This window comes from Pan paniscus, chromosome 2, assembly GCF_029289425.2.
Source record: "Pan paniscus chromosome 2, NHGRI_mPanPan1-v2.0_pri, whole genome shotgun sequence".
Taxonomy (NCBI): Eukaryota; Metazoa; Chordata; class Mammalia; order Primates; family Hominidae; genus Pan; species Pan paniscus.
This window is the reverse complement of record NC_085926.1, coordinates 74,304,594-74,326,187: the sequence shown is the minus strand read 5'-3', so window position 1 is coordinate 74,326,187 and position 21,594 is coordinate 74,304,594. Positions and strand designations below refer to the sequence as shown.

Genomic DNA, 21,594 nt, shown 5'->3' with positions numbered 1-21,594 from the left:
AAGGAAAAACAGCAATTATGGCCAGAATTGAGGACCAAGGGTTAAGTTAATCGACAGTAGGAATCAAATATTGGCATAAGATATCCTTATCCACCTCCAATATTACCAACTAAGCAAAGCTTTTTAGGAGAATAAGTGATTTTGGTGTTCCCCGTTGCTGGTCCGTAATAGCAAATACCAAAATTTGAATCAATCGTATTTGATTCAAAAGAGTTGCCTTTGCCTTTAGTGGCTCTGTTAGAAGCTTGACACATTGGATACATTGAGGCTTTCATTGTCCAAGGCTCCACTGCTTGAAATTATAGATGATCTTCTTCTTGTACTTTAGGTACAAGAGAAAAAGAAAATGTTCTATCATGTTTAAAGCAATTGTCCAGAAGAATATTTACATTACAAATGATTGAAAATCCAAGCAAAACACCATGGCATAGTGTAGCATAGCACAAATGAATGGAAGGAAGGGAGGAGGGGAAGAGGAGCAGGAGGGCTTGCTGATCAGTCCATGTTATTAAAATGGAGAATTTGGATTTCAGCATAATTTGGTCCACTGTTCAAATATCATCACCATTATCAGGTTCTATATGATGTTTCCCAACAAAATGAATTTATTACCACAGTCATTCCAGTGGAAGAAAGACGGCTGTCTTAATTGCTCAAAGGGAAGTCAAAGTGTTGCATGCCATTGGCCCCATATAGCCTGATTTGGGTTAATACTTGTTTCTGAACCAATCCATATGGTCAGCAAGTGATAAGGCCCTGCATGATTTAAGTCAGTGTTTCTCAACCAGGGACAATTTTGCCCTGAGGGAAATTTAGAAATGTCTGGAGATATTTTTGGTTGGTGTGGGGAGGTAGAGGACCAGTGTGTGGTATTAGCATATTGTGGGTGAAGGACAGAGAGGCTGCTAAATATCCTACAGTGCACAAAATAGCTTCTCACAAAAGATAATTATCCAGCCCAAAATGTTATATGTCAAGAGGGATTGAAAAAACCCTGCTTTAATGGGCTCTCTCATCTCTAGTGCCTGGCAGTTAGAAATGCATCATCTGTACCAGGAGGAATGATGCCTGGAGGGATGATCAACTGAAAATCTGGCTGCTGTTATCCATGACAGAGAAGTAGCATATTATGACAAAAAGAGGGAGGAGTTTGCATATAAGTCTTAACTTGAAAGACTGTAATTATACTGCAATAAATTAAGCTGATGAGCCATAGTTTATCCATCTTTAAAATGGGTGGAGTCCTACTCAATGTACTGTGTGGGCTTGTTGTGTATGAAGAAATACGAGGTGCGTAAACAAAAGATTGTATTCAAATATAAACAAGTTTTTGTTTTAACAAAAATCACTCTTTTATGATTTTTAATTTTTAAGGCCAACAACCTCTGGATACCATGTTTTCTTTACCACAATCACATGTATAATTATGTAATATGATTCACTCTAAGATTTCCACTAATCAAATAAATAAATTGTATTCACTTGGATTTGCCATAAGACACAGCATTAGCTATTTGGGAAATGCAGTAGGTTTTTAATGTTTTTCACATTTGCAGTAAAAGGAAGAGTGATTTTTTTTTTATTAACATACCCTTTCATTCCAATGATACAATATTATGTATCTTAAATGTTCAAGTGTTGTTTCAGGATTAACATCCCATGTATTATTAGCAAATGTAATATTTTCTACACATTATTATATTTCATGCAACATTATAGCATTTAAAATAATATGTGCGTAATATTATTTTTCCCCAGTTTGGAAGTTCAACCTAACAATTTGAACATTTTATCGTGGAACTTGATACATGCATATGTATGAGAATATTAATTCAGTGCTTAGCCTCTGTTCTCAAAGTTTTGCTGAGCTTTGTTGAATGCTAGGCACTGTACCAAGTGCTATGTCCTAAAGGTTAGCAAGAGAGACAACCCTATTCCTGTCTTCGTGGAGCTAACATTTAAAAACGTTCTATACCAAATGTTTTCCTTTCATTTAATAAACACATGATTGAGCTACTTTGAATCTTCACCATAAACTAAACATTGCTGTATAAAGTAATTGTCTCACGATTTAGACTTGCTAGAAAACATAATAACATGAATTATCCTGTGTGTGGCACACAATAAGCCAAGTAAATCAAGCACTGACACCCTGAATGTAAAGACAACTTTTAAAACTGTAAAAGTGGACCTTTGAAATTGACAAGAAGTTTTGTAAATTATCCACTTCTCCTTCTCTCCTTTCTTGCCTTTCAGCTTCTGCTCCAGATTTTTCAAAGAATCCAATGAAGAAGTTGGTTCAGGTGCAGGTGGGCAGCCTGGTCAGCTTGGATTGTAAACCCAGAGCCTCCCCAAGGGCACGCTCTTCCTGGAAGAAGGGGGATGTGAGCGTGCAGGAGCATGAAAGGTATTCTGATGTCCAGAAAAGTGGTCATTTACTTTCCTCTCACTTTCCATACTGATATCAACATAGGTTTTAAATATGAAATGAAACAAAATAGCATTTCAGTAGCATGTGAGATCTTTAAGAACTAAAATAGTAGTATTTTTGTTCTTTAATACTTTTGTAAGAGTATTCAGTTTTTTGAAATCTAAACACAGAAAATATATCCAAGGTCTTCCCACATAGAATACTTTCTCTTAACAAGGATTTTCTTCCTGAATCGCTGGGAAGACTCAACCAGAATGATGAAGGAATGTTGGTCCCAGAAGCAGATCCACATCCCAGGACAAAGAAGAGAAGGATGTATAATAACAGCACATGCCAAAGAAATACAAATATTGCCGTTATCCTATACTCAAATAATTTAGCATGACTGGTATTTAGTTTAAACAAAGGCATCCCTGATTTCCTGGCTGTAATTATCACACTGAGATGAAGAAGCAGGATGGGCTTAGTGAAAAGCACAGACTCTGGAGCTAGACCACCTGGATTCAAATCTTCATTTTTGCCTTTACTTGCTCAGTGCTGTGACCTAATCTTTCTGTGCCTCATTCCCTTATTTGTTAGTGGGAGTGATAATAGTTCACACCTAATGTCAAGAATTGTTATGTGCATGAAGTACATAAATATTAATAAAGCACTTAGGTAAACACCTGCCAGAAAGTAAGCGTAAGTATTGGCTGTTACTGCTGCTTATCTATTATAAATTTACTATATATTTATTATTTATTATTACAGTTTATTGAGTGTTTATTGCCAGGGATTATGCTCAGAGCTTGTGATAAGCAGAATAATTGGCCCCAAAGCATCCCTCTCCTTATCCTGGAAACCTGTTACTATGTTATATTACATGGCAAAAGGTAATTAAATTTGAAGGTAGAATTAAGGATGGAACTAAAGTCTTAGCAGTTGACTTTAAAATAAGGAGGTTATCCTGGAGTATCTGGGTGGGCCCAAAGTAATCACCTGAGCCCTTAAGAGAGGAAGAGGAAGGCAGAAGGATTGGTCAGAGAGCTGTGATAATCACAGAAGAGGCAGGAGAGACCTGAAGCCTGAGAAAGACTCTGATGAGTGTTGCTGGCTGTGAAGATGAGGGAAGGGGCCAGCAGTAAAGAAAACAGGGACCTCGGTTCCATGACCACAAGAGGCTGAATTCCACCAACAACCTGAATGAGTACAAAATGATTCCAGATTCAGAAGGAACACAACCCTTCTGAATGTTGATTTTAGCACAGTGAGACCTATACTGAACTTCTGACCTCCAGAACTGTAAGAGAACAAATTGATGTTGTTTTAGGTCATCAGGTTTGTGGTCATTTATAACAGCAATAGGAAACTTAACACAGAACACTAAGTGAATTATCACTTTTAAATATTTCTGCAGCTAATGAAAAAACAGAAACTTAGTGGAATTAATTTGCCTGAAGTCACATAGCCAGGATTGGGAGCCATTCTGTTTGACTCTAGGATATAACCACTAAGCTTTATCAGTGCCACATTTTGTACAGGGAGCCCAGAATCTTTGAGGTGGTCTCAGCCATTGAAGTCATAGAGTCCAAATTATTACTTTGGAAATGAAAGGAATACAAACAAACAATAAAACCTTAGGCCAAGAAATGTGGATTTGCTTTTCTAAAATATCACAGCATCAGATTGCACATGACCAGGTTGAACGGCTTTTAGATTATAGGCCCAAAGGTATATTTAGACAAGTTGGTTACAACAGCACAATCTGCAGTTCCTCCAGTATTTAGCCGAAGATGCCTTCATTAAAAGGCAGACACAGCAGGATGACAAGATAAAATTGTGAATTGAGTGGTTCACCATAATCCAACCAAATGCTTGGCTGCACAGAATAGATTTCTGGAACAGGAGGTTAATTAGTGATTTGCAGTTTGATTTTGTAAGCCAGTTTAAACAACTACAGGCTTGTGGCACAAACTAGTTAATTTTGGCTATGCTAGAAGTTAACTCTTCATATGGAGCTGATGACATTTTTGTGTTCAAAAATTTTTTAATCGATTCAATAATATACGTGAATTAAATAGAGATTATTTCCCATGGATATCAATGCTTTGTACAATGCTAAATCAACTTGTCCTCATAGTAGCAAATATAGTAGGTAGAGGCTTTTAATCTTAATTTTTAAAGGGGATAAAAGGATTAAGAGATTTAGCTAGTGATACACAAGGAGATATTTATATCCACATTGTATAGCGATGGTGCTGGTAAAAGTGTGTAAGTTCCAGGATCTAACCTGGAATTTCTGATTTAGCCACTTAATACTTTAACCTATACTTAATACAAGTTTAGATTCGTGGCACAAACTATTTAATTTTGACTATGCTGGAAGTTAACTCTTCCTTTAGAACTGCTGACATTTTTGTGTTCGAAGATTTTTGAACACAAAAATTTAGTGTCATTAGATTAGCTATGTAATACCTCTGAACCTCCGTTTCCTCTTCCATAATATAGAGATAATATATCCTTCCTTACATAGTCACTGCAAAATCAGGATTTAGCCTGATATTTGTACATATACATATACCAATCTATAAGAATGAGATCATGTTATAAATAAAATTTTGAAAGTAAAAGTGGCTGAAAAAGAATTTTTTTGTTTGTTGGTTGGCCGTTCATTGGTTGGTTGGTCACTGTGAAGGCTGACAGTCAAGGCTACCTGGACTCTCCATTCGGCAGGGATGCAGGCCCTGCTGTCTTGCTGTCCCACCACTCTCAACTCATGAACCAAAACCACTGTTTTGTGCCGGCCTCCCAGTGACATCCCAGGCAACAGCAAGGAGGAAGGTAGAAATAAGAATACACAACCCAAATGTCCAACAATGATAGACTGGATTAAGAAAATGTGGCACATATACACCATGGAATACTATGCAGCCATAAAAAAGGATGAGTTCATGTCCTTTGTAGGGACATGGATGAAATTGGAAACCATCATTCTCAGTAAACTATCGCAAGAACAAAAAACCAAACACCGCATATTCTCACTCATAGGTGGGAATTGAACAATGAGATCACGTGGATACAGAAAGGGGAATATCACACTCTGGAGACTGTGGTGGGGTAGGGGGAGGGGGGGATAGCATTGGGAGATATACCTAATGCTAGATGACGAGTTAGTGGGTGCAGCGCACAAGCATGGCACATGTATACATATGTAACTAACCTGCACAATGTGCACATGTACCCTAAAACTTAAAGTATAATAAATAAATAAATAAATGAATCAAAAAAAAAAAAAAAAAAAGAATACACTTCCTTCCCTTTAAGAGTCTTCCCAGAAGTCCCATACAACACTCTTCCTTATACCATACTAATCAGAAATTCATGCCCTGGCCACATTTAACTGCAAGAGAAACTGGGAAATACAGAATTTTTTTTTTTTTTATGGACGGGAATGCACCCAATAAAAAAAATTGAGATTGTGTTTTTAAGGAGAGAGAGGAAAATAATTGCTAACCCAGCAGTGTCTCGTGGTAATAAAAGTTAGTTCTCTATCCCTTTCAAGCCTTCTGACACTCTGCTTTGTATGATATATTTCTAATATCTCCCGTACAGATCATAAGCTTTCATATATGAAGATATCCTTAAAAAGAGGGAACATATTTAAGAGAGGTCCATGGTGTTCCAATCCTCCTTAGATCTGTGGTTTGAATTTTGTTTTTATCTTTTTGGACAGCAAAAAACACTGATGAGCCAGGGCCTTGATGCTTAGGGAGAAGCCTGCTAGAAGCAATTATCGAACAAGTTGCGGACTTGAACCTTCTCCAAGTCCATGGGAAATCAGAGTGGCCGCAGTCATCACTTGGCAACGAAAGCCCCATATCCATCCCTCTTAACTTGGTCTGCAGGCTTCAGCCAAATCAGAAAAACACATTAAATGGTAGATTTATTGTGGTTGTTAGATCATGCATTGTTACAACTTTAAAAATGCAGATTCAATCTTATTTGAAGGAGAAATGAATTCATTGGTGCATTAAAGAATGGAAGACAATATTTAATGGGATATTTATGACAAAATTTGAACTGTATTTGATTTTTTAGTTTTTTTAAGTGGTTAATTTGGACTTGTCGGTGAATAAGAAACTTATGATAAAGATGAAAGCTTTCTCTAGCCTAACATAGAGGCCACTGGCAGCAAATACATTTTGATTAAGCCAATATTCTATATATGTATCATTCAAGGTCTAAATCAGAAGACAATCAAAGGATTAAATACTTTTCTTAAGCACTGAATAAACTGAGGCCGGGTGCAGTGGGTCACGCCTGTAATCCCAGCACTTTGGGAGGCCAAGGCGGGTGGATCACCTGAGGTCAGGAGTTCAAGACCAGCCCAACCAACATGGAGAAACCCTGTCTCTACTAAAAATACAAAATCAGCTGGGCGTGGTGCTGCATGACTGTAATCCCAGCTACTTGGGAGGCTGAAGCAGGAGAATCACTTGAACTTGGGAGGCAGAGGTTGCGTTGAGCCGAGATTGCACCACTGCACTCCAGCCTGGGCAACAAGAGGGAAACTCCTTCTATTAAAAATAATAATAATAATTGGATAAACTGATAAATGTGCCTTCTGTGTAAATCGTATAATAGATTTGAATAATCGGCCAGGCACGGTGGCTCACGCCTGTAATCCCAGCACTTTGGAAGGCCGAGGCAGGCGGATCACGAGGTCAGGAGATCGAGACCATTCTGGCTAACACGGTGAAACCCTGTCTGTACTAAAAAAATACAAAAATAATTAGCTGGGTATGGTGGCATGTGCCTGTAGTCCCAGCTACTCAGGAGGCTGAGGCAGGAGAATGGCGTGAACCCGAGAGGCGGAGCTTGCAGTGAGCCGAGATCATGCCACTGCACTCCAGCCTGGGCGACAGAGCGAGACTCCGTCTCAAAATAAATAAATAAATAATCATAATCCACCTGGTTTATAAAGTTTTATAGCAGCACAATAACAGCTTTGCAATTATGAATCAGCCGTGATCATGTGGATCTCAGTCAGTGAGGCACCTAAATTATAGAATCGCTTTGAAGAAATGAGAGTTGTTTCTTTCAAGTATGGAGAGCATTTCAAGCTAGAGTAGTAAATGGATTACTGCCCAACAGAGGTCTTCAAAAAGCTGCTATGAGTAGATAACAAAGGCTTATCCTGCAAAAAGTGATTCCTGGGCTCTCACAGTTAAGTTCACATTTGCAAATACCTTTTTTTTTTTTTTTTTTCCATTTCACCACTCTTTTTTTTTTTTTTTTTTTTAATTTATTTATTTATTTTAATTATACTTTAAGTTTTAGGGTACATGTGCACATTGTGCAGGTTAGTTACATATGTATACATGTGCCATGCTGGTGCGCTGCACCCACTAACTCGTCATCTAGCATTAGGTATATCTCCCAATGCTATCCCTCCCCCCTCCCCCCTCCCCACCACAGTCCCCAGAGTATGATATTCCCCTTCCTGTGTCCATGTGATCTCATTGTTCAATTCCCACCTATGAGTGAGAATATGCGGTGTTTGGTTTTTTGTTCTTGCGATAGTTTACTGAGAATGATGGTTTCCAATTTCATCCATGTCCCTACAAAGGATATGAACTCATCATTTTTTATGGCTGCATAGTATTCCATGGTGTATATGTGCCACATTTTCTTAATCCAGTCTATCATTGTTGGACATTTGGGTTGGTTCCAAGTCTTTGCTATTGTGAATAATGCCGCAATAAACATACGTGTGCATGTGTCTTTATAGCAGCATGATTTATAGTCATTTGGGTATATACCCAGTAATGGGATGGCTGGGTCAAATGGTATTTCTAGTTCTAGATCCCTGAGGAATCGCCACACTGACTTCCACAATGGTTGAACTAGTTTACAGTCCCACCAACAGTGTAAAAGTGTTCCTATTTCTCCACATCCTCTCCAGCACCTGTTGTTTCCTGACTTTTTAATGATTGCCATTCTAACTGGTGTGAGATGATATCTCATAGTGGTTTTGATTTGCATTTCTCTGATGGCCAGTGATGATGAGCATTTTTTCATGTGTTTTTTGGCTGCATAAATGTCTTCTTTTGAGAAGTGCCTGTTCATGTCCTTCGCCCACTTTTTGATGGGGTTGTTTGTTTTTTTCTTGTAAATTTGTTTGAGTTCACTGTAGATTCTGGATATTAGCCCTTTGTCAGATGAGTAGGTTGCAAAAATTTTCTCCCATGTTGTAGGTTGCCTATTCACTCTGATGGTAGTTTCTTTTGCTGTGCAGAAGCTCTTTAGTTTAATTAGATCCCATTTGTCAATTTTGGCTTTTGTTGCCATTGCTTTTGGTGTTTTGGACATGAAGTCCTTGCCCACGCCTATGTCCTGAATGGTAATGCCTAGGTTTTCTTCTAGGGTTTTTATGGTTTTAGGTCTAACGTTTAAATCTTTAATCCATCTTGAATTGATTTTTGTATAAGGTGTAAGGAAGGGATCCAGTTTCAGCTTTCTACATATGGCTAGCCAGTTTTCCCAGCACCATTTATTAAATAGGGAATCCTTTCCCCATTGCTTGTTTTTCTCAGGTTTGTCAAAGATCAGAAAGTTGTAGGTAAGCGGCGTTATTTCTGAGGGCTCTGTTCTGTTCCATTGATCTATATTTCTGTTTTGGTACCAGTACCATGCTGTTTTGGTTACTGTAGCCTTGTAGTATAGTTTGAAGTCAGGTAGTGTGATGCCTCCAGCTTTGTTCTTTTGGCTTAGGATTGACTTGGCGATGCGGGCTCTCTTTTGGTTCCATATGAACTTTAAAGTAGTTTTTTCCAATTCTGTGAAGAAAGTCATTGGAAGCTTGATGGGGATGGCATTGAATCTGTAAATTACCTTGGGCAGTATCGCCATTTTCACGATATTGATTCTTCCTACCCATGAGCAAGGAATGTTCTTCCATTTGTTTGTATCCTCTTTTATTTCCTTGAGCAGTGGTTTGTAGTTCTCCTTGAAGAGGTGCTTCACATCCCTTGTAAGTTGGATTCCTAGGTATTTTATTCTCTTTGAAGCAATTGTGAATGGGAGTTCACTCATGATATGGCTCTCTGTTTGTCTGTTGTTGGTGTATAAGAATGCTTGTGATTTTTGTACATTGATTTTGTATCCTGAGACTTTGCTGAAGTTGCTTATCAGCTTAAGGAGATTTTGGGCTGAGACGATGGGGTTTTCTAGATAAACAATCATGTCGTCTGCAAACAGGGACAATTTGACTTCCTCTTTTCCTAATTGAATACCCTTTATTTCCTTCTCCTGCCTCATTGCCCTGGCCAGAACTTCCAACACTATGTTGAATAGGAGCGGTGAGAGAGGGCATCCCTGTCTTGTGCCAGTTTTCAAAGGGAATGCTTCCAGTTTTTGCCCATTCAGTATGATATTGGCTGTGGGTTTGTCATAGATAGCTCTTATTATTTTGAAATATGTCCCATCAATACCTAATTTATTGAGAGTTTTTAGCATGAAGGGTTGTTGAATTTTGTCAAAGGCTTTTTCTGCATCTATTGAGATAATCATGTGGTTTTTGTCTTTGGCTCTGTTTATATGCTGGATTACATTTATTGATTTGCGTATGTTGAACCAGCCTTGCATCCCAGGGATGAAGCCCACTTGATCATGGTGGATAAGCTTTTTGATGTGCTGCTGGATTCGGTTTGCCAGTATTTTATTGAGGATTTTTGCATCAATGTTCATCAAGCATATTGGTCTAAAATTCTCTTTTTTGGTTGTGTCTCTGCCAGGCTTTGGTATCAGAATGATGCTGGCCTCATAAAATGAGTTAGGGAGGATTCCCTCTTTTTCTATTGATTGGAATAGTTTCAGAAGGAATGGTACCAGTTCCTCCTTGTACCTCTGGTAGAATTCGGCTGTGAATCCATCTGGTCCTGGACTCTTTTTGGTTGGTAAACTATTGATTATTGCCACAATTTCAGCTCCTGTTATTGGTCTATTCAGAGATTCAACTTCTTCCTGGTTTAGTCTTGGGAGAGTGTAGGTGTCGAGGAATGTATCCATTTCTTCTAGATTTTCTAGTTTATTTGCGTAGAGGTGTTTGTAGTATTCTCTGATGGTAGTTTGTATTTCTGTGGGATCGGTGGTGATATCCCCTTTATCATTTTTTATTGCGTCTATTTGATTCTTCTCTCTTTTTTTCTTTATTAGTCTTGCTAGCCGTCTATCAATTTTGTTGATCCTTTCAAAAAACCAGCTCCTGGATTCATTAATTTTTTGAAGGGTTTTTTGTGTCGCTATTTCCTTCAGTTCTGCTCTGATTTTAGTTATTTCTTGCCTTCTGCTAACTTTTGAATGTGTTTGCTCTTGCTTTTCTAGTTCTTTTAATTGTGATGTTAGGGTGTCAATTTTAGATGTTTCCTGCTTTCTCTTGTGGGCATTTAGTGCTATAAATTTCCCTCTGCACACTGCTTTGAATGCGTCCCAGAGATTCTGGTATGTTGTGTCTTTGTTCTCGTTGGTTTCAAAGAACATCTTTATTTCTGCCTTCATTTCGTTATGTACCCAGCAGTCATTCAGGAGCAGGTTGTTCAGTTTCCATGTAGTTGAGTGGCTTTGAGTGAGATTCTTAATCCTGAGTTCTAGTTTGATTGCACTGTGGTCTGAGAGATAGTTTGTTATAGTTTCTGTTCTGTTACATTTGCTGAGGAGAGCTTTACTTCCAACTATGTGGTCAATTTTGGAATAGGTGTGGTGTGGTGCTGAAAAAAATGTATATTCTGTTGATTTGGGGTGGAGAGTTCTGTAGATGTCTATTAGGTCCGCTTGGTGCAGAGCTGAGTTCAATTCCTGGGTATCCTTGTTGACTTTCTGTCTCGTTGATCTGTCTAATGTTGACAGTGGGGTGTTAAAGTCTCCCATTATTAATGTGTGGGAGTCTAAGTCTCTTTGTAGGTCACTCAGGACTTGCTTTATGAATCTGGGTGCTCCTGTATTGGGTGCATAAATATTTAGGATAGTTAGCTCCTCTTGTTGAATTGATCCCTTTACCATTATGTAATGGCCTTCTTTGTCTCTTTTGATCTTTGTTGGTTTAAAGTCTGTTTTATCAGAGACTAGGATTGCAACCCCTGCCTTTTTTTGTTTTCCATTTGCTTGGTAGATTTTCCTCCATCCTTTTATTTTGAGCCTATGTGTGTCTCTGCACGTGAGATGGGTTTCCTGAATACGGCACACTGATGGGTCTTGACTCTTTATCCAACTTGCCAGTCTGTGTCTTTTAATTGGAGAATTTAGTCCATTTACATTTAAAGTTAATATTGTTATGTGTGAATTTGATCCTGTCATTATGATGTTAGTTGGTGATTTTGCTCGTTAGTTGATGCAGTTTCTTCCTAGTCTTGATGGTCTTTACATTTTGGCATGATTTTGCAGCGGCTGGTACCGGTTGTTCCTTTCCATATTTAGCGCTTCCTTCAGGAGCTCTTTTAGGGCAGGCCTGGTGGTGACAAAATCTCTCAGCATTTGCTTGTCTGTAAAGTATTTTATTTCTCCTTCACTTATGAAGCTTAGTTTGGCTGGATATGAAATTCTGGGTTGAAAATTCTTTTCTTTAAGAATGTTGAATATTGGCCCCCACTCTCTTCTGGCTTGTAGGGTTTCTGCCGAGAGATCCGCTGTTAGTCTGATGGGCTTCCCTTTGAGGGTAACCCGACCTTTCTGTCTGGCTGCCCTTAACATTTTTTCCTTCATTTCAACTTTGGTGAATCTGACAATTATGTGTCTTGGAGTTGCTCTTCTCGAGGAGTATCTTTGTGGCGTTCTCTGTATTTCCTGAATCTGAACGTTGGCCTGCCTTGCTAGATTGGGGAAGTTCTCCTGGATAATATCCTGCAGAGTGTTTTCCAACTTGGTTTCATTCTCCGCATCACTTTCAGGTACACCAATCAGACGTAGATTTGGTCTTTTCACATAGTCCCATATTTCTTGGAGGCTTTGCTCATTTCTTTTTATTCTTTTTTCTCTAGACTTCCCTTCTCGCTTCGTTTCATTCATTTCATCTTCCATTGCTGATACCCTTTCTTCCAGTTGATCGCATCGGCTCCTGAGGCTTCTGCATTCTTCACGTAGTTCTCGAGCCTTGGTTTTCAGCTCCATCAGCTCCTTTAAGCACTTCTCTGTATTGGTTATTCTAGTTATACATTCTTCTAAATTTTTTTCAAAGTTTTCAACTTCTTTGCCTTTGGTTTGAATGTCCTCCCGTAGCTCAGAGTAATTTGATCGTCTGAAGCCTTCTTCTCTCAGCTCGTCAAAATCATTCTCCATCCAGCTTTGTTCCGTTGCTGTTGAGGAACTGCGTTCCTTTGGAGGAGGAGAGGCGCTCTGCATTTTAGAGTTTCCTGTTTTTCTGTTCTGTTTTCTCCCCATCTTTGTGGTTTTATCTACTTTTGGTCTTTGATGATGGTGATGTACAGATGGGTTTTCAGTGTGGATGTCCTTTCTGTTTGTTAGTTTTCCTTCTAACAGACGGACCCTCAGCTGCAGGTCTGTTGGAATACCCTGCCGTGTGAGGTGTCAGTGTGCCCCTGCTGGGGGGTGCCTCCCAGTTAGGCTGCTCGGGGGTCAGGGGTTAGGGACCCACTTGAGGAGGCAGTCTGCCCGTTCTCAGATCTCCAGCTGCGTGCTGGGAGAACCACTGCTCTCTTCAAAGCTGTCAGACAGGGACATTTAAGTCTGCAGAGGTTACTGCTGTCTTTTTGTTTGTCTGTGCCCTGCCCCCAGAGGTGGAGCCTACAGAGGCAGGCAGGCCTCCTTGAGCTGTGGTGGGCTCCACCCAGTTCGAGCTTCCTGGCTGCTTTGTTTACCTAAGCAAGCCTGGGCAATGGCGGGCGCCCCTCCCCCAGCCTCGCTGCCGCCTTGCAGTTTGATCTCAGACTGCTGTGCTAGCAATCAGCGAGACTCCGTGGGCGTAGGACCCTCCGAGCCAGGTGCGGGATATAGTCTCGTGGTGCGCCGTTTTTTAAGCCGGTCTGAAACGCGCAATATTCGGGTGGGAGTGACCCGAGTTTTCCAGGTGCGTCCGTCACCCCTTTCTTTGACTCAGAAAGGGAACTCCCTGACCCCTTGCGCTTCCCAGGTGAGGCAATGCCTCGCCCTGCTTCGGCTCGCGCACGGTGCGCGCACCCACTGACCTGCGCCCACTGTCTGGCACTCCCTAGTGAGATGAACCCGGTACCTCAGATGGAAATGCAGAAATCACCCGTCTTCTGCGTCGCTCACGCTGGGAGCTGTAGACCGGAGCTGTTCCTATTCGGCCATCTTGGCTCCTCCCCCCTGCAAATACCTTGAGTACCTACTATATGCTAGGCACTAGGTATTTGTTATTTATCAGATACATCTATGCCATTGTTTGTAGCTTTTCAGGGTATACAGACAGGTAACAGGACAGGTACAATAAAACTCAATTGGCAAAGTACGGGATATTCAGGGAATCACCTAGGAAGGCTCTTATCTCCAAATTAGGGATCAGGACAAGCTCTGTAGAGAAGGTGATGTCTGCAGCAGGACTTGAAAGATGACCGGGGTTTTTGTTGGAGAAGAGTATTCCAGGAAGAAAGAATAGCATGTGGAAAGGTACAGAGGCCAGTCATGGTTTGGGTACTGCCTTAGTTCATTCGGGCTACTATAACAAGATACTAGATTGGGTAATTTATAAATAATGGAAGTTTATTGTTCACAGTTCTGGAGGCTGGGAAGTCTAAGAACAAGGCACCAGTCTGGTGAGGGCTCACTCTCTGATGCATAGATGGGGCCTTGTTGCTGCATCCTCACATGGTAGAAGGGGCAAGGCAGCTCCATTCAATCTCTTTTATAAGGGCACTGACCTTATACCCCTATGTCTTAATAACTTCCCAAAGGCCCCCCTTCTTAATACCATCACAGTGAGCATGAGGTTTCACCATGGATTTTGGAGGGACATATTCAGAGCATAGCAGGTACTTGAGTAACTGATTGTTCAATGGGCCTCCATTTTAAGGTGCCATGGAGGGGAGTGTTCAGAGAGAATTGGGCAGTAGAGGTAAGCAGGGGTCTTATTGTCAATGACAGTGTATACCGAATTAAGGAATTTGGGCTTTATTCCACAAGCACTGGGATGCAACAGAATAAAATCAAAGTAGAAGATGTACAGGATTAAATTTCTGTTTAAAAAAGAGGACCAGCAGGGTGTGGTGGCTCATGCTTGTAATCCCTGCACTTTGGGAGGCCGAGGCACATCGATCATTTGAGGCCAGGAATTTGAAACCAGCCTGGCCAACATGGTGAAACCGCATCTCTACTAAAAATACAAAAATTAGCTAGGCATGGTGGCACACTTCTGTAATCACAGCTACTGGGGAGACTGAGGCATGAGAATTGCTTGAACCCAGGAGTTGGAGGTTGCAGTGTACCGAGACCTTGCCACTGCACTCCAGCCTGGGCAACAGAGTGAGAACCTGTCTCAAAACAAAACAAAACAAAACAAAACAAAAACACTGGTACCAGCAGATGGGTTGAAGTGGTACCAGGACTGAAAGCAAGATCCCTCATTAGCAGCAATCCACCTATCTGAGCAAAACAGTATTACAGTCTGAACTAAAGAAATGACAGTGGGAATGAAGGGAAGCCTTGAGGAGTTTGAGAAAATGTTATATCAACAAGAGCTGTTGATTAGAGGCATGATTTGAAGAGAAGACAGGAGTCAAGGATAAATCCTAGATTTCCAGGTTAGGATTCAGGGAGCATGGCAGACCCATTCTGTGTGACAGGGAACCTTATAGAAATGGCAGAAATGAGGGCAAATAGGATAAGTTCAGTTTGGGATTGGTTGAGTTTGAAGTACCTACTGAAAAACCAACTGGATATATCCGTGCATACAAAGGTTGACTGAATCTGGAACATAGGAGAAAGACTCAGGCTATAGAATAGAGATTTATGTGTCATGAGCCTGGAGATGGTAGCTGAGCCATTGTAGTGGATACCACTTTCTAGGAAGGGTAGATGTCTTTAAATGGTAGAGGCTGTACAGCTTGCCTCTGAAACTCTCGTACATACAAGTTATCAGTAGAGAGAACTGTGTTACAGTCTCATTTAATGATTTAGTGATTGATTTATTAAATAAATGCCAAGTCACCTGGTGCTCAACTATTCTAAACTTCATAATTACTGGCATTCAGTATTGAGTAAAGGTTTTTCTTTTTCTTATTTTGGCTTTTTTTGTTTGTTTGTTTTATATTGGTATTATACAATCCAATATTGGGTAAAGTTATTGTGCTTTTTTTCTCCCTGCAGCAAGAAACATTTTGGAATAAACAAAAATGTACTGCCTTTTTCAGTATTCAATAGTATTTCACCAGGTGTCAATGTTTTTGTGCTATTTCATTCATTCATTCACTTAAATCCACCTATTTCCAAAAGAGACAAATCAAAACTGTATGTTTTGTCTCTTTTAAGGAAACTAACATTGAAAAAGACCCTTGAGAATGAGAACAGGCGTGGTTTGTGAGAAAGAGCCAGTTGGTGTATTTTAAAGATTATTTAACTTATCTCTATCACTTAGTGGTACTTGAAACATACTAGCTAATTATTTTTTTAAATGGGGTCCTTCATTTTAATGCTATTGCTTATAATAGTAAATATTTTATTGCAATAACCTCAGTCAGACAAAAGTAAAAGAATGGCTCATTGCTTCTAATTAACACATTAAAATTATTTCAAATGTTTTATGCAACATTTAATACTATTGAAAATTAAATGCCTTTTAAAGAAAGAGTGAATTTTTTTCCAAATATGAATAACTATAATCCAGGCAATGTTTTTAAAAGATATTACCCAATCTTAATGTATTTCCTGCACATAGATAAAAGCTGGCATTAAAATGCAGTAAGCATTATATGCTGTATTATTGGATTTATATGACATTTTTGAAAAAGGAGCAGTTTTAGGGAAAAAAAAAAGTGATCACTGCTTGCCAGAGGCTGGGAGTGGGTGTAGAGGTCGACTGTCAGGGACACAGAAGGATTTTTGGGATGAGGGACCTGCTGTAGCCCATGATTGTGAGAGATGACATGACTGCATTCATCTGTTAAAGTGCACAGAACTGTGCATCAGAAAAAGGTGTATTATACTGTATTTAAATTATGCCTTTATTTTATTTTATTTAATTAATTAATTTTTTTTTTTTTTTTTTTTTTTTTTTTGAGACGGAGTCTCGCTCTGTCCGCCAGGCTGGAGTGCAGTGGCGCAATCTCGGCTCACTGCAAGCTCCGCCTCCCGGGTTCACGCCATTCTCCTGCCTCAGCCTCCCGAGTAGCTGGGACTACAGGCGCCTGCCACCACGCCTGGCTAATTTTTTGTATTTTTAGTAGAGACGGGGTTTCACCGTGTTAGCCGGGATGGTCTCGATCTCCTGACCTCGTGATCCACCCGTCTCGGCCTCCCAAAGTGCTGGGATTACAGGCGTGAGCCACGGCACCCGGCCTATGCCTTAATTTTAAAAATTACATGCAATTTTACATTCATCTCCACCCTGATCAAGTAGTTCCATAAAGGAGTTTAAAAGCTCAAGAAATGCTCCTAACTGGCCACTTTTGCCCTTTGTGAAACACTGAGTAATGTGATGATGGTACTTACAAGCAGAATCTAAACTTTTGCAAATAACCAGGATGATTCTATCAGAGCCAAGACCACTTAGCATTTCTGTCATTGCCCCTCCTAGTGGCCACAGCCTCACTTTGATAAAGATGTGTCTAGAAACTCTGTCACTATCAAACAAATCTGTTTTAGGTGGCACTTCCCCTTGGCTCAAGCTTTTAAATGAAGAACAGGGATTCCTTTGCCAAAGGAATGTGTCTGTCTCCATCTCTTCCCCCTTCCCTTACACTACCTGGCTCCTCTCCTCACCGTGGAGTCCACTTTTCTTCATACTGTTCAAAATGCCGCTCCCATCTCTCTCAGCCTTCCACTGCCCCCTTCATCCAAAAAGCTTGACTTTATTTTAATCTTCTTCTACATCCGTGGTCTACCCATCAAAACAGTTGTTCCCTCGCAACTATCAGGTAGGTGTGCAAGCTCAGTGAGTTTCAGTGAATCTATCCTCAGATATGTAGCTGAGATCTCAGTGAGTCTTTTGCTTTTGTATCTTACTTGAATTTCTAACTGTTGAACCTTGAAGCACAGGGAGAATTTTATTTCATATGTGGATGCCATCACTTTTAAAAACCAGATTGATTGATGTCCCTGCCTCCTGCCTAGAAGGAAGGTACTCCATGTTGTTTTCTAATTTATCATATTGTTATTTTTCACTGGGTATTATGTCCGGCTCTGGGAATACATAGATGAATAAGAGACATCAAGGAGACATCAAAAAGCCCACAGTCTGTTTAGAATGTGGATAACTAAACCATCAATTACAGTGGAATAGACTATACGATTAAGGTGACCATGGAAGTTATTCAACAAACCGGGACATTTTAGAAGGGAAAGGGGGCACTGTTAGTAATTACCTCCAAGACAACACATGTAAACTAGGACTGGCTGAGCACACTGGACATTCCATCCTGCCTCTAGTGAAGGTGTTTATAGAGACTCTTGCCACATGGTCTTTTAAACCAGTAAGAAGCAGAGAGAAGAAATGCTGTCTCAGCCTTGGGAAGCAGGAGAGCAGCTCCATGAGGGCAGAAATCTCATAGGAAGGGATGTAAAATGCAGCAAAGCAAAAGAGTAGGGAACATGCTGTCCAAACAGAAAGGATTACACAGGTAAGAAGCAAAACTGGGTATTTATTCTTTTATTCCAGTTGTGTCAGTGGCAAAGTTCACATATGATCGTGAAAATAAGAAAGCCTGGCTTGAGTTCTTCCACAGATAGAAAACCATTTGTCTTCTTCAAAGGAGGTGAACATTGGAGGCAGATCTCTTCTCTTAAAGGGATGATTGAGATGCCTGGGTAAATAAGCAAGAGTTCTAGACAGTAGAGAACAGCTTCCTTCCTGACCTGGCTTCCCCAACCCATACCTCTATTTCTCTTCTGCTTTCAGCTGGAAAAAGAAAAGGAATGAGGTCCTTTGCCAATGACTCCCATACTCTATGAGAAGATTAAGCTGATTTAAGAGTGAAGATAATCAGGAGAAGAGTCAATGAAATCCCAGAGTTTGGGTTTGGGATGGGGCTCATGGTGTGATGATCACCTCCTCTCTCTAATACCCTACCCTCCACCACCAGCATATACTTACAAATCTTCCCCTATTAGCCACCAGACAGCTTCAGTTTCTGTGTGGGTATTTGTATCATTATTTACATGAATTATTAATGCCTAATTGGCATGCAGTATAGGAATTGCTATGCACATTATTCACTGTGTCAGATGAAGTTAAACATACGTTTTACTTGCTTCTTTAATTTTAGCATATGGAAAGGGCAAAGCATGGAAATCAGAAAGATGTGGGTCAGATCTTGGCTGTGTCACTTGCCACCTATGGGGTGTTAGACAAGTTACATAATTCCTGAGCCTTGGCTTCCTTACTGGAAAATGAGGCCAGGAATCCTTAAACAGAGTTAGTCAGCCTCGTGGGTGGCATTTGTGTGGCACACAGTCTTAGTGAGGGATGAGTTAAAGAAATTGGTTTCTCTGATAGGCAGATAAACCCAAGGTTTCCTGTGGACAAATTATTTCCGACTTTGTCGCTGCCCCGTTTTTCTCACATTCTGTGGGACCCCCCCCCTTTTTAAAACTCAGTGGATTGCAAAGATCAGAATAATGTGTGTAAAGTATCAGCTATAATGACTTCTCTGTAGATGCTCAGAAAAAGGTTTCTGATGCTGTTAATATGACTTTCATGTATTTATTTATCTACTTATGTCTTTACTTACTTAATTGTAGGTTCAGAGGGCAAATGTGCAGGTTTGTTACCAGGGCATATTGTATAGTGCTGGGGTTTGGGCCTCTATTGAACCCATCACCCAAATATAGTGAACATGGTACCCTATGAAAACATGGTTTTTCAATCCTGGTCTCCCTGCTTTCCTCCCCACTTTTGGAGTCCCCAAGGTCTGTTGTTTCCATATTTATGTCCATGTGTACCCATTGTTTAGCTCCCACTTTATAAGGGAGAATGTGTTTTTTTTGATTTTGTGTTTCTACATTAATTTAATTACAATAATGACCTCCATCTGCATCCTTGTGGCTGCAAATAACATGATTTCATTCTGTTTTATGGCTGTATAGTATTCCATGCTGTTCATGTACCATATTTTCTTTATCCAATACACTGTTCATGGGCAACTAGATTGATCCCATGACTTTACTCTTGGGAATAGTGCTGTGATAAACATAGGAGTACAGGTACTTTTTCATTAGAATCATTTATTTTCCATTGGGTAGATACCCAGTAGTGGGATTGCTGAGTTGGATGGTAGTTATGTTCTTAGTTCTTTGAAAAATCTCCATGCTGTTCTCCATAAGGATTGAACTAATTTACATTCCCACTAACAGTATATGTGTTCCCTTTTCTGTGTACCCTCACCAACATCTGTTATGACTTGACTTTCTAATATAGCCATTCTGACTGGTGTGAGATGGTATCTCATTGTGGTTTTAATTTGAATTTCTCTGATAATTAGTGATGTTGAGCATTTTTTCATGTTTGTTGGCTGCTAGTATGTCTTTTTTATTATTACTTAACTGTTTCCATCATGTTGCTCAGATGCCTTAAGAGTAATAAGTCTGGGCTGAAAAGAAAGGTAAGTACAGACCTTTCTTTTTTAGAACAATCAACTGAATTGCACATTATTTAAACCTTCTTAAGTAAATTCCACCCAAATGTTATTTTAAACAGATTGCTGACACATGGTCTCTAAAATCATATCAACTAAAATTTTGCAGCTAACCATGCAGTTCTTAGATCCATATTTCAAATTTGGTTTTATGGATCATAGAAGTTAAGGCCACCTTAAAATATATTTTGTCAGTGTTGTGATTTTCCTTGGGGAATGCAGGTTAATGAATCTGAATGTGCTGGGGATTTGAATCTACTTCAAGCCAGTTCGTTGTTAGAACTGGTTAAATAATTCATATCTTTGCCCAATATAAATGTTTTATTTACAGGGAGTAACTACCCATACCATATTATTTTGGTCATACAGCATTTCTCACTCAGGCCCAAAAATCCCACATGCATTTAACCATAGACAAATCCCTGTTCTGTTTCCCTGCTCTCGCTTGAAATTCAAAGAAAAAAATATTAACGCAATCATAGAAATGCCCAATATCATTACATGCTACTTTTGCATTTTTTTTTCTTCTAATATTTTTAAGATGGGGGAAAAGGAGCTTTCTCTAGAAGTAAGAAAATTGACTGTTTTAACAAAATCAAGGTGCAGTACAAGAGTTCATGTATCATTACCTTTTGAATAATTTTGAAAAGAAAGGAGAAGAGAAAGAAGCAGAATTCTCCTTGCATTCTGTATTTGTAGTCTTGTGGTTTTCTCTGGCTGGAATGTCTCTTCTTCTCAATCTAGAAAACCCTTACATATCAGTCAAGGTCCAGCTTTATTGTTACTTGCTATGGGAAGCCTTCCTGGAGCTGAATAGGCAAGATTAATTGCTCTTTCTTATGTTTTACCACTTTGGTTTCTTTATATATTCAGTAGTATCACTTAACACAGTGTATTATGTCTGTTTGTGTAGAAGACCATCTCACCTGTATTCTTGCAAAGCCTTCACCTTATCCCTCTTTGTACCCTAAGCCTCTGCTCTGTACATGTTTGTTCATTTCAACATTCATTTATTCTTCAAATATTTATTGAACATCCACTGTTCCCATTAACTTTTGCTGCATAACAAATCACTCTAAAACATTTTTTTTTAAGAGACAGGGTCTCGCTGTGTCACCCAGACTGGAGTACAATGACATGATCATAACTCATTGCAGTCTCCAATTCCTAGGCTCACATGTGTCTCCTGCCTCAGCCTCCAGAGTGGCTGGGACTACGGGCATATGCTACCACACCTTGGTAATTTTTATATTTTTTTTTATAGAGATGGGGTCTCAGTGTTTTGCCCAGGCTGGTCTCAAACTCCTGGCCTCAAGCAGTCCTCCTGCTTCTGCCTCCTAAAGTTCTAGGATTACAGGCATGAGCCAC

The 21,594-nt window shown here is 39.8% G+C and overlaps 1 protein-coding gene across 3 annotated transcripts in view; it reads left to right on the top strand.

The window, feature by feature from the left end:
- CNTN3 (contactin 3) overlaps positions 1-21,594 on the top strand; it is a 358,712-nt gene that overhangs the window by 250,615 nt on the left and 86,503 nt on the right. For all 3 annotated transcript variants that reach the window (XM_055110140.2, XM_063602820.1, XM_057301830.1), the window contains one exon: positions 2,257-2,407. In XM_055110140.2, the coding sequence (XP_054966115.1) occupies positions 2,257-2,407 (151 nt within the window). The remainder of the gene's footprint in view (positions 1-2,256; positions 2,408-21,594) is intronic.